At 44.1% G+C, this 13,303-nt stretch overlaps 1 protein-coding gene across 1 annotated transcript; it reads left to right on the top strand.

Annotated features, from left to right (window-relative positions):
• Positions 1-1,297: 1,297 nt before the first annotated feature.
• slc12a3 (solute carrier family 12 member 3) lies at positions 1,298-11,734 on the top strand. Its single transcript, XM_027291904.1, has 25 exons — positions 1,298-1,421; positions 1,830-1,905; positions 1,989-2,084; positions 2,188-2,327; positions 2,412-2,522; positions 2,625-2,736; positions 2,900-3,030; positions 3,155-3,239; positions 3,998-4,158; positions 4,386-4,493; positions 4,576-4,699; positions 5,813-5,914; positions 6,012-6,167; positions 6,252-6,351; positions 6,492-6,603; positions 6,705-6,842; positions 7,626-7,732; positions 7,812-7,894; positions 7,986-8,063; positions 8,140-8,238; positions 8,489-8,600; positions 9,556-9,642; positions 9,942-10,074; positions 10,773-10,840; positions 11,071-11,734. The coding sequence occupies exons 1-25, from the start codon at positions 1,326-1,328 to the stop codon at positions 11,210-11,212; spliced, it is 2,757 nt and encodes a 918-aa protein (XP_027147705.1). The 5' UTR covers positions 1,298-1,325; the 3' UTR covers positions 11,213-11,734.
• The last annotated feature ends 1,569 nt before the right edge of the window (positions 11,735-13,303 follow it).

Raw genomic sequence — 13,303 nt, forward strand, 5'->3', positions numbered from 1 at the left:
TTAACATTGCTGCATTGTTGCCCTTCTGTTGTCTCAGTCAAGGTTATCTTAAAGGTCTGTCTGTCTATTTGTGTGTGTAATGATGCAGTTTACAACTTACATTCTAACTAAAAATCCCCTCCAGCAGATTAATTATTAATAATTGTGATTACATAACCCGAAACAAGACGCACCTCCGTGCAAACTCAACGGACATCTATAAAAACAAACACATGCCTGACATAATAGAGTTTGGGAAATAGAAAAATCAATAAGAAACCGCCTCATTTCATTCGGTAAATCCTGCATTATTTAATTTGTGCTGAATTTCTTCAGGGTCATTTCATAAATACTTATTTATTAAGTGGTTCCTGGGTAAGCCAAGCCCTGAAGGGTTTCTTTGGTTGACCCTGTAATGTGAAATTGTCCATGTCATGTTTAATAGTTCTTGTAATAAGTCTTGTTTTACTGCTCACTGAACCAGCCTTCTTCTTACATGGCCCCGGGCTCTTGGTTAGGGTCGAATATAAAACCAGCCTCCTTCATTCACCTCAAAGCTGGAGAATGGCTCCATCACCTTGACTGACTTTATCATCTTTAAGGTTTTTGTGGTTTTGTGTATTTCTTCTGAATGGAGTTACCAGTAGCCAGCGACGACGTTCACCTGGCTGCATACAGACCCAGACTTCCTCTGTCAGTAGCCAATGGCAAGGAAGCACCTGGAGGGTACGATGAGTCTGGTTTCTATCAGTATTACGGTGATGGGGGAAGCGTAGCGTCCCGTGGATCCGACGCTCTGACCGGCTACGAGACTCTGGATTCTCCGCCGCACTATGACTTCTACGCCAACACGGAGGTGTGGGGCCGACGGAGACACTTCAGACCATCTCTGTACCAGCTCTACTCGAACCCTGAGGTAGGAATATCTGCGTCTTATTGGCCAGTATGGTTCTTATGTCATTCGAAATGAGCAGAGGATTGCAGGATGATTAGTTGTTTCATATAAGAGGTGCATTTAATGTCCACTGAAAATGTTTCAAATGATCTAAAACAAACTTTGATGACACAATATATCCGTTTTATTGTTTTCTTCGTGCTGCTACCTTTTACATTCTCATTTTTATGTTGAACCACTTTCATGAACTTTGATTATTATCTAACATTTGCAAAAGGCAATTTCTTGACGCACCATCAAATATTTCTTTGACGTATGTCAAATGGATTAATGTCACTCTCTTATGCCGCACTTATTGTAAATTTTGGCTTATATTAATCACATTTCCTTTGCTTCACTTGACCAGGACAACTCTGGACCTCCCTTGTATGAGGAGACAACAGGTGGACCGATGGAAGAAGGAGGAGAGAACTCTGAGGAAGATGAAGAGGAGCAGAAGGAGCCGCCACCTGAACCTCTTCGCTTTGGTTGGGTACAAGGAGTCATGGTATGTATAGTGCTCGAACCAATGAGTCATGAACATCAGTGTATCTCACTGTGCACCTAAACACGGAGTGTACTTTCTTTTAAAGGACAGCTTCAGGGCAGGGTGTCCCAAGATTCAGAGGCAAACCGTGACGCATACATGTGCCATCGCATCGAACATAATGACTCCTCCTGGTTCTGATTGGTTGCTTTCATTCAGGTTTCAGGAGATTTTTGCAAATGTCATTTGGAGCCAGTGAAACCAGACAGATTCACAGATTATCTGTCAGGATGCCCATCCACCACCCAAACCTCCACACACTTACTTTCTACCTTACAATATAAAGGACACACTGCTTCCTGCATCAGTATTAAACATTTGTAGTGGACATAAATGGTGTTCAATTGTTCAATAATTGTCGTTCCGTAGATCCGTTGCATGTTAAACATTTGGGGGGTGATCTTGTACCTGAGGCTGCCTTGGATCACGGCTCAAGCTGGCATAGGTACGTCATGTTCCTTCACTTCTTCTTCACTTAAAGATGGTTCAGTCTTTGAAAGCTTCTGTCTCCTTGTACCTTTATGTCAGGTCTGACCTGGGTGATTATCCTGCTATCCTCTTGTATAACTGGGATCACTGGTCTCTCAACCTCAGCCATCGCAACCAACGGAAAAGTCAAAAAAGGTGTTTGCTCAGTGATACATGCAACAACCTACTTAGTCAATTCATCTAAGAAACTGTGACTCATAGCAGGATAATCCCACCCTATGTACGCTCTCATATTCAGGTGGGACCTACTTCCTGATCAGTCGCAGCCTCGGCCCGGAGCTGGGTGGGTCCATCGGTCTGATCTTTGCTTTCGCCAATGCAGTAGCTGTGGCCATGCACACTGTGGGCTTTGCTGAGACTGTTACAGACATCATGCGCGTGAGTAAGGATATGCCGTGTGCTAATATGTGGCGACGCTGTTCAGAAAACACCTGAAAATTTCTCTGAATGTTCCTTCCTCAGGAAAATGGAGCTGTCATGGTGGACCGGACCAATGACATCCGCATCATCGGCATCATCACTGTCACCTGCCTGCTAGGTATCTCGATGGCTGGCATGGCGTGGGAGTCAAAGGTTAGCTCAGCTATAAGGACGAGTGGTTGAAATTAAAAATATATATTCAAAAATTCATCTCATGCACTGAAAGTTTAACTTAGCAATATTCCACACACACAGGCTCAGATTCTGTTCTTCCTGGTCATCGTGGTGTCTTTGGCCAGTTACCTTGTTGGGACAATCATCCCTGCTTCGCCGCAGAAACAAGCCAAAGGTTTCTTTAGCTACAAAGGTGATCATTCAGTCTGTCATCATATCAGAGATCTTAAATGTCGTGCATGCAAAGTGAGCTGCTGTGTGTGTGTGGTGGTTTTTACACAAATAAAGGTCACCCATCTTTGTAAGAAATGATATAAATATATTGTTTTTTAACTTGACTGTTTCACTTTGAACAGCGGATATTTTTGCCGTCAATTTTGTGCCCAACTGGCGAGGGCAGGATGGCAGCTTCTTTGGCATGTTCTCCATTTTCTTCCCCTCTGCCACAGGCATCCTGGCAGGAGCTAACATTTCTGGAGACCTGAAGGTAAGTCTTTCATCGTGCATCATGCTGCTCTGTTCTTGCACGCCACCCTGTTCTTCTGACAAGTGCATACACACAGATCTTGATTAACATGTATGTAACATTTCTTTTATCCTCTGCTTCCCAGAATCCAGCAGTGGCCATCCCCAGAGGAACACTGATGGCAATATTTTGGACCACCTTCTCCTACATCATCATCTCTGCCACCATCGGTACTGCACGCCCACAGTTCACGTCTACGGTTTGAAGACCAATTTACAATTATAGTCCGTATAAATCTGTATCGTGAATTGGTCTTCAAACCGTCTCGTCCTGTTGGGTTTTTCTTGCAGTAATGACTACCATGGTGTACATTTTACTACTTAATACACCAAAAACATTCACTGCATGTGGCATAAAATAAATAATTCATGATTGAATAATCATAAAGTCTTGATTTAGTACATGTGTGCTGGTTGACATGGGATAAAAGTCCAACAAATCGAGGTATACGGGTCCTTAAAATCCATCAAAGCTCTGTAACGCAGAGTACAGTGTTTATAATATGCAGGAGTTTAATTTTGCTTCGTGAAGTTAAACTGATAGTTCGGATTGATTGAAGTGGGGCTGTATGAGTTTCAAGGAACAGCAGGTGCAGCTGCACTACTTTGGATGGGAGCAGCAGAAAAATGTATTTTAGCCACCTAAAAAAAATTCTACATGAGTTTAAGGGCACGCTATATTTAGAATATTTTCACTGTCTTGCTATAAGACAGGCCTTTCTGACAGGAAACTGAAGCCTGATGTCTGTCTGCATGTGGATGTTGCAGAAAGATAGTCGGTACTGTAGAAACTCATCTGCTGAAAAAGTTTGGACTTAAGTTTTGTTTCTAACATTGATGATCGCCAAAAAATACTTTGTATCATATTATTTATTCATCTATTTAATTGTTGGCTTTGAGGTTGAATAATCATGAATTCTTGTGACCAGGAGCCTGTGTGGTGCGGGACGCGTCCGGCCTGTTGAACGACACCGTGTCGGCGTCCTCGTCCATCGAGGGCTGTGTTGGTTCAGCTTGTCAGTACGGATGGGACTTCACCGAGTGCATCAACAACAACACATGCACCTACGGCATCAGTAACTACTACCAGGTCAGCACGAGTGTGTCTTCATATGTGAAGACTTGCTGCTAAATCACAAAACAAGCTGACTCCCAAACATTTACCGTCTGTTGCCATTTGAGGTCGCCAAAGCTGCCTCAAGCTGAAAATACACAAAAACTGTGACATGATCCAGTCTGACAACAGGACATGGTTTCTCTCTGTTTCTGGTTCTGGTTTCTGATCCTGATAAGTAAACAGTACATTTCTATCTGTAGTCCATGAGCATGGTGTCGGCCTTCAGCCCTCTCATCACTGCTGGTATATTTGGAGCCACGTTGTCCTCTGCTTTGGCCTGCCTGGTGTCTGCTCCCAAAGTCTTCCAGGTACAAACACACACTTACACACATCAGATATTCTACATTGTATTTATATGTTATTTCTTATCATATGTCTTCTTTGTGGCAGTGTCTGTGCAAAGACAAACTCTACCCTCTCATCGGCTTCTTTGGAAAAAGCTACGGCAAGAATGAGGAACCGCTCAGAAGCTACCTGCTGACGTATGTCATCGCTGCCTGCTTCATTCTCATTGGTAAGGCTTTGGAGAGAACATCCGGCCCGTGTAGACGACCAGTTTTAATGGCAGTACTGGGATTATCCCAACCTTTCTTTTCACTGTTATGCAGACGACGTACAAATCTATCTGCCAGTGAAGCCAAACAGCAATGGTCAATGTTCTTTGTGTGCTTGTATTGACGATATTAAGCAGTGGTTGGCCCAAAACTTTCTTCATTTAAACAATGACAAAACTGAGTGTATTGTATTTGGGGATACTGTGACGGCTGGCCTCGGCACCCTGTCCTCTAAGCTGAATTCAACCGTCAGAAACCTGGGAGTGACCTTTGACAGTCACCTGTCAACAACGTTGTCAGGACTAGTTTCTTTCAGTTGCGTCTCCTGGCCAAAGTTAAAATGTTTTTAAGCCGTCACGACCTTGAGAATGCCATTCATGCTTTAATAAACTCAAGGTTAGACTATTGCACTAATGCACTTTATGTTGGCGTCTCCCAGTCGTCCCTCAGTCGACTTCAAGTTGTGCAAAACGCTGCTGCCCGTCTTTTAACTGACACCAGCAAACGTGCGCACATCACTCCTGTTCTTAAATCCCTTCATTGGCTTCCTGTCCTTTATAGAATTGATTTTAAACTTTTAACATTTGTTTTTAAAGCTCTTAACGGCCTCGCCCCTTCATATTTATCCGAGCTTTTAACTGTCCACAATCCTGCTAGAGCTCTGAGGTCCAAAGATCAACTGTCGCTGGAAGTGCCCAGGTCAAAATACAAACACTGGGGTGACCGAGCGTTTTCCGTTGCCGCCCCCAGGCTCTGGAATAAGCTCCCTGTCGAGATGCGTCTCGTTTCTGACCTGGGCCTTTTTAAATCCAGGCTAAAAACCCACTTATTTAGGATGGCTTTTAACAGTAGTATGATGACACTTTTATCATTTCTTATTCGATTTTGTTGTATTTTATTGTTTTTATTTTGTTTGTTTTTTTACCTATTGTTCTCGTTATTTATTATCTACTGTAAAGCACTTTGGTACACAGAAAGGACTGTTGTAAAGGGCTGTATAAATAAAGTACATTTACATTTACAATGTTGGGTTTCATGGTTCCCCCCCTCTCTCTGTCCTTTCTCTCCACCAGCTGAGCTGAACACCATCGCTCCCATCATCTCCAACTTCTTCCTCTGCTCCTACTCTCTGATCAACTTCAGCTGCTTCCACGCCTCCATCACCAACTCACCAGGTAGAAAACTCGACACACTTTACTGTAATGGACAGATTATTTGCTTTAAATGCCACCACTAAGAGAACTCCTGATTGATGTATGTTTGTGTGTCCAGGTTGGCGTCCGTCCTTCAGGTTCTACAGTAAGTGGCTGTCGTTGCTCGGCGCCGTGTGTTGCGTGGTTATCATGTTCCTGCTGAACTGGTGGGCGGCCCTCATCGCCTTTGGCATCGTCTTAGTCCTGTTGGGATACACCCTCTACAAGAAGCCCGGTAAACTCACACACATACAAACAAACAGTGTCCAGATGTCCTCTTCTGCACCAGTCTAACTCTGCTGCTGTCCTCTGTGGTTAGCTGTGAACTGGGGCTCCTCAGTGCAGGCGAGCTCTTACAACATGGCTCTGAACCAGTGTGTGGGTCTCAACCGTGTGGAGGACCATGTCAAGAACTACAGGTCAGAAACGGGACGTGATGTGGTGTTAGGAGTCAATTCAAGTTCATGTCCAAGACCTTCAGGTCTCATTTAGTCAGTAATGGGTCGTAGAGACAGTCAAAGATGTAGATGTGTGGACTAACTCTTTGCTCGTCTTTCAGGCCTCAGTGTTTGGTGCTAACAGGTCCTCCCAGCAGTCGTCCAGCTCTGGTGGATCTCGTCACCTGTTTCACGAAGAGCCTCAGTCTCATGATGTGCGCCAACGTGGTCACTGTGAGCACAACTCAACACGCACAGACAGATTAACAGATCAGTGATTCAACAAACATATTTGTTTGAGGACTGACTTATCCATTCCACCCTGTGTCTGTCAGTCCAGTCCGTCCCCATCAGTCGTGGAAAAGGCGAGCAGCGACAGTCACGTCACCTGGTTGAACCAGCGGAAGGTGAAGTCGTTCTACAGAGGGGTGGTGGCCGCAGAGCTACGATCAGGAGTTAACATGCTGCTACAGGTCAGAACTACTCTACTGTTCCCTCGTAATGAACTGTCTGCATCAAACTGAACCTCTCATGAAGCCAGCTGTCTTTGGCTTTTCAGTCCCAGGTGGATTGATCAAGTTCATACTGAGTTCAAACCTGAGAAAAAGTCGCTTGCAAGAGCACGACCGGGAGAAACCAAAATACTTTCTGCTTTACAGAGGAAGAAGAGAAGAACTGAGATCTTTGTTTCACTCCAGTTATCCTACAACAGATTTTAAAGTCTTACCTTTAATCATTTAAATTTGGCTGGGTGGTTAATAACACTTATTATTCTTACTGTACATGGACTTTAACAAAAGCGTTCCTGTCTTTAACTGTGAGGCAGCGAAACCAGCAAATAAAAGAAGAAATCAGGGGGCTCGTGATAAAAGATGAATTAAAAATGACAGAGGATGATCGGACTGACGTACAGTGAGTTCAGTTCATGATGAAAATTAATTCTCTGTTTCACAACAGGTGATCATCATGATATATGGGGAGAGAATACTAATAATTTATTTTTTTCCAGCTGACATTCAACAGTAATTTGAATCAAAGGTTCTGCTTTGGTTCTGTTCATGTTGTTTCCACGTGTATCACCCTTCAAATACTAAATACACTCCTGATCTTAGAGTTGCTTCTTTCACGTGGAAGGCAGTTGGTAACTTGCTGTGTGAGATCCAGGATTGTGGATGTTCAAGTGAAGCCAGATAAACCCTGAGGGAAGTTCACGCCTCTCTCTTTCTCTTCATCTCATGTTGTCGGCTGTCCACCAGGGGGCAGGTTTGGGTCGTATGAAGCCAAATGTTCTGCTGATGGGTTTCAAGAAGAACTGGTGCAGTGACACACCTCAGGCTGCTCACAGTTACATAGGAATACTGCAGTGAGTACAGCTTCGTCCTCTGTGTGTGTGTGTGTTTACCTTTTATAATGTCAGATTATAATAAAGATGTGTGTTTCAGCGACGCGTTCGACCTCCAGTACGGTGTGTGCATGCTGAGGATGAGGGAGGGACTGGATGTCTCTCGTCCATCTCAGTCACACGGTGAGAGCCTCATTTTAAATTAAAGAGTGACTAAAGCGAATAAATCAACTTTACGCCAACACATGCAGGAAGTCTTCTGTTTTTATTTCAGTTAATCCAGGCTTTGACGGAGGACCAGAGGGTATAAGCACCATCTCTGCACCCTCCTGCATTCAGACGAGCACCACCTGTACGTACATGATCTCATCGTTGACGCCAAATCTGGAGTAAACTTTACCCCAAATGGTAAATTTTGATATTTGCAGCTACCGTCTCCATTGAAGCGGAGCCTCAACCGAGCACGGTGTTCCAGAAAAAACAAGGGAAGAAGACCATCGATGTGTACTGGCTGTCTGATGATGGAGGTCTGATCTCATCTCTGCACCCACAAAAGTCACAAAAGTATCAAGCAACACAAAAATAATCGTCTCGATCCTAATAACTGTTTTTGTTTGATTGTTTGCCTGCCAAGTTGAACCTACAGTAGCCCAGAATGGACAAACTAAACACTCAACACATGTTTTGCAGCCACCATGGTTTCTCCTTCATACTAGGAAGGAGACAGGGAGGCGAGTGGTATCCAGTTGGTTGCAACTCAGCTGCTTGTTTTTCCAGGTCTGACCCTGCTGCTGCCCTACCTGCTGACTCGGAGGAAGCGCTGGGCGAGATGTAAAGTCCGAGTGTTTGTGGGAGGAGAAATGGACCAGAGGGAAAAGCAGAGAGAGGAGTAAGCACCTTCAAATAAAAGCTTAAACTCTCCTGTTGATCCACTCTGACCTGTGATCAGCTGAACGGTGTCTCTGTCATTCGTACGTCTGTTCTCACACTATGTAACTTTGGGCTCCGGGTCGGGAGAAGTACGTAACGCTTTACGGCACTAAGTCACACAGCAGCAACTATTTCACTGATTCTGGTGAAACTGGATCATATTTTATGGAGGAAATGTTTTCTGGTTTTCCCTCTGATGTCCTCCGGCTGCTCCGCCTCAACTCTCTGTGATTTACAGAGTTTATGATGGACAGTGAAGTAACCTGCTGACAGCTGTAGCTGCTGTTAGCTCATATTAGCTCAGAGTGTTGATGTTTGTACCACAGGTGTTTTGGACCACCGGGAAGAAGAAGAAGAGGTTTACAGGCCAGTGTTGACGGTGAACGAGTGTTGCTTGTTGCCACTAAGCTAATTAACTCAGACTGGGAACTCAAGGAGTGTTTTTTTATTTACACCAGTAGCAAAATGGGCTTTAGACCTCTGGGAGGAAGAGGCAAGGGGGATGCTGGTGGGTAGTGGAGCCGACCAAACCCAGGCACGTTGCCAGGGTAAGTGGGCTCAGCATCCACTGCAGACATGGCAGAGACTCAAGAGGACACTGACAGAGGAAGCTAAAGTAAATGTGGGACTGACTTTTAGTGGTTGGTGAGAGCTTGGTGAAATAAAAGGCTGAAAGACAGACGCCGAGCTGGGCTGACTGCTGCTGGACTAGTCAGTGATATCAGCTGCTGCTGGGGACCTGGTTGATGTTTGGCTGCAAAAGTTGTTGACTCTAGTTTTTGATCATAAGTAATAAAACACTTGAGAGTGTCAGAAAGAGGCTTTGATATCTGATGTCATGATTGTTGTGGTTTACAAGTACGAGATTAAGTGAAAACTTTATTGCACACTCATGATTTTCATCCTCTTCCCAGGGTGTTGGCACTGATCAAGAAGTTCCGTCTTGGTTTCCATGATGTCGAAGTGCTTCCTGACATCTACCAGAACCCTCAACCTGCAAAGTAAGGCTGCCAGAGCTCGCTCGGTGTATGAGAATGAAGCAAAGCTCGAACAACAACGAAAAGATCAATCAGTGTGAGATTCTACATGAGATCATTAGAAGGTTGCGCTCAGCTTAATCGGGTTAAACCTCAGAAAACCTGGGGTCAGCAGAGCCCCTAGCACAGTGACACAAGGCTTTATTATCTGATCTCGAGGTGCTGTCCATGCTTCAAATCTCGTTTTAACCTTCATTATTTTAGTTTTGTACGCTTCCTTCAATTGCCCATAATCCCTGTGTGTTGTTGTCTGTGTGCTTCAGCGTTCACCAGTTTGAGAACATGGTGAGTCGCTTCAGACTGGATACAAACCCCAAACAGGACTCTGGGCCACCGAGGCAGCAGGAGGAGCCGTGGATGATCACCAACCAGGATTTAGAGAGGAACAAGGCCAAGGTGTGACACACACATACACACAGTGGTGTAGAACTCGAGGTCAGTGTTGGTCTTGAGTCACAAGATCTTGTCTCGATTTCAGACAAAGAGGACTCAAGACCTGTTGAGACCTGTTGAGATGCAGAACTTTCTGATTCTTGATACTGATGCCTTCTTCTTATACCATACACGAGAAGACTCTCACATCTAAACACAATGTGTCAAAACTCAGAGTTTTTATCATTTCGCAAAGACTGAGGATCTTGCAAGACTAAAACTAGATTTTGAGATTATTGTACAGTTGTTGACACGTCGAAGAGGCACTCTCGCTCACTTCACATCCCCACTGATCTTGCCACCTTTTCTACAGTCCAAGAGAATCAAGACTCACCAGAGTCCCCTCCATGTTCCTGTTGTTTGTCGACACCGTTCACGTAATTGAACGTCACTATTTCCACAAGCCGACTAAAAACCTCTGATAATATTTAACATGTTTGATTTTATCAGAACATCAAAATGAGAAAAAGACTATTGTTTCAAACTGTTTCATGACCAGTTTAGGGTTGAAAAGTTGTCTGGTGTAAGGCCAGCATAAGTAGACTATCTGCTATCTGGTCTTGGGCTTGTGTCGGTCTCAATACATTCTGATCTTGATCATGACTTTGTCTCGGTTTAGCTGGTCTATGACAACAATAATCAAGACCTTTCTTTTCCCTCAGTCTCTCCGGCAGATCCGTCTGAATGAGGTTCTGCAGGATTACTCCAGAGAAGCTGCTCTGATTGTTATGTGAGTACAGCGATTGTTCTTTGTAGGTCAGGGAGGGAGTGCCGCTTTATTAGAAGGTAGACAGTGCAGAGTTAAAGGAGTGGCTGCATAATTACACGGCACGCAAACTGCACCACTTTACTCTGAGAGAAGGGCCATTGGTTCTTGGCTTGTCATCACTCATTATTAGTAACATTGACCTAATTAAAGCTTCTTTTTTTTTTACTGTGACTCTTCATGTCGTCTGACAGCACCATGCCAGTGGGAAGAAGAGGAGTGTGTCCCAGTACTCTTTATCTGGCGTGGCTGGACTTCCTATCACGTGACCTCAGACCTCCGGTCCTGTTGGTCAGAGGAAACCAGGAAAGCGTCCTCACCTTCTACTGCCAATGAAATAATGACTCATTTTCATCTTTACACGCCAGTGCCTTGATGACTGTAATTAATGTATGGTTTCTGTATTTCTATATTGCATCAACATCTCTATCCAAATTAATTGATGTTTGACATTTATGTTCACATAAAATATATCATTTCCTTAAAAAGGTCCAGTGTGTAGGATTTAGTGACACCTAGCAGTGAAGTTGCACATTGCAACCAAATGAATTCTCTCCCACGCCTCACCCTCTCCTTCCAAGCATGGTAGAAGAACTCTGCGAAAAGTCAATTTCTAGATCAGAGTTTGGTTTGTCCGTTCTAGAGTTTCTTACACACTAGATCTTTACATTTATAATACAAATTAAGGCATAAGTGGGTTACTAACATAGTTCAATATGTTTGTTGTTTAATATGTTTAATCATTAATCTGCATGCTGATTCTGAACAGTGCCACGTGGTTAATTGTGTCAGACTTTTTGTATCCAGACGTCGGTCTAGAGTTGCAGAAACTGCAGAATAAACAAGTAGTTGATTGTATTTGTTGTGTGGTTCTATACATGGCTCACTCTTCACCTTCATCAGTCAGCCATACTACAATGTATCTTAAACTTTTTTAAACACAGAGTACCATTATTATATTTACATGTAGTCATTTAGCTGACACTTTCATGCAAAGCGACTCACAAAAAGAGAAACAATCATGTTAGTGCAGCAATAAGTACTGGGACAGTTGTAGAGAGGGACAGATGTATCGTGTCTAGTTGTTGGTAGTGTTGTAGAGGAGGTCCTCCCAGAAGAGCTGGAGGTCTTCAGGAGGTCTGTGAAGGTAGAGAGGGACGCCCCTGATCTGGTAGGAACTGGTAGGACGTTTCACCAACGGGGAACAACAGACGAGAAAAGTTTGGACTGTCTTGAGCGTACGGGTGGCAAAGCAAGGCGTCGTTCATTGGAACATCTGTCTGTATGAGGACATTCAAGAACCGGAGACTACTTTGTAGTCAGCGTTGGAGATTTGAATTTAATGTGGCTGCTACAGTGGAGGTCAATGAACAGCGGGATAACGTGACCTTTTGGGATGATTGAAGATCAGGCGGGCCGCCATGTTCTGGATCAGCTGATCGGTTTCACTGTGCAGGCTCGGAGGCCCATCAGGAGGGCGGTACAGTGATCTAGAGATGACCACAGCCTGGATCAGGAGTTGGGTAACTGAGTCAGGCAACTGGGCAACCAAAGTGACGTGATCAGAGAAGGTTAGCTGGTCATCGATCATGACTCCTAAGTTTCTTGCTACACAGGTAGGGGCGAGACACAGGGAGTCAATTTTGATGTTGATGTCATGCTGTATAGAAGGTTTGGCTGGGAGGAGCAGCAGTTCAGTTTTTAAGAGGTTCAGCTGGAGGTGGTGTACCTTCAAACACGTAGATATGTCTAAGAGGCTTTCAGAGATCCATGCAGACTAAGGAAATGACAGATAGAGCTGAGTGTCATCTGCATAGAAGTGATACCAGAAGCCATGCAAGCCGATAATCGGACACAGAGACGAGATGTAAATAACAAAGAGAATTATGACAGATGTTGAAATACAGCAGCGTACAGACAGGTTCATTAATGTTGACTGTTGTTGAATCGAGACTGAAATCGGTTCAAGAACCACAGTGGTTGAAAGTGGTGCTCCTGATCCGTGTGGAGCCATGATTGTGGCTTCCTATCTTGCTACACTATGTACTAAGTAGTACACATGCCACAGTTTGAGAACCAGTGCGGCTGTTTCAGACGTGTTGCAATTGAGGTCCGGTATTCTGACAGACTAGTTCAAACACTTTCAGTTTTAATTGCACCTGTCAAACCACGCAGAGTTTGAGGTGTCTTACACTGCGTTTTGCTTTAACACTCAAATATCCATATACATGCATAAAGCTTTTAGATGCTTTCAGATCATTTGCAAGTCCATTTACATCTGATATAACCCGACTGATGCAACTTCAGTCAGTGGATGAACAAAGTTTTGTTGTCAGAGAGAGGAGTGCTCTTCTCTGAGAGGGTGAAAAAGAAAAGAGCACTCACTCTGATTCGAATTTCAGGAACGTCAAATACTAAAGTTACAGG

This window comes from Larimichthys crocea, chromosome XX (assembly GCF_000972845.2).
Source record: "Larimichthys crocea isolate SSNF chromosome XX, L_crocea_2.0, whole genome shotgun sequence".
NCBI classification, from domain to species: Eukaryota; Metazoa; Chordata; class Actinopteri; family Sciaenidae; genus Larimichthys; species Larimichthys crocea.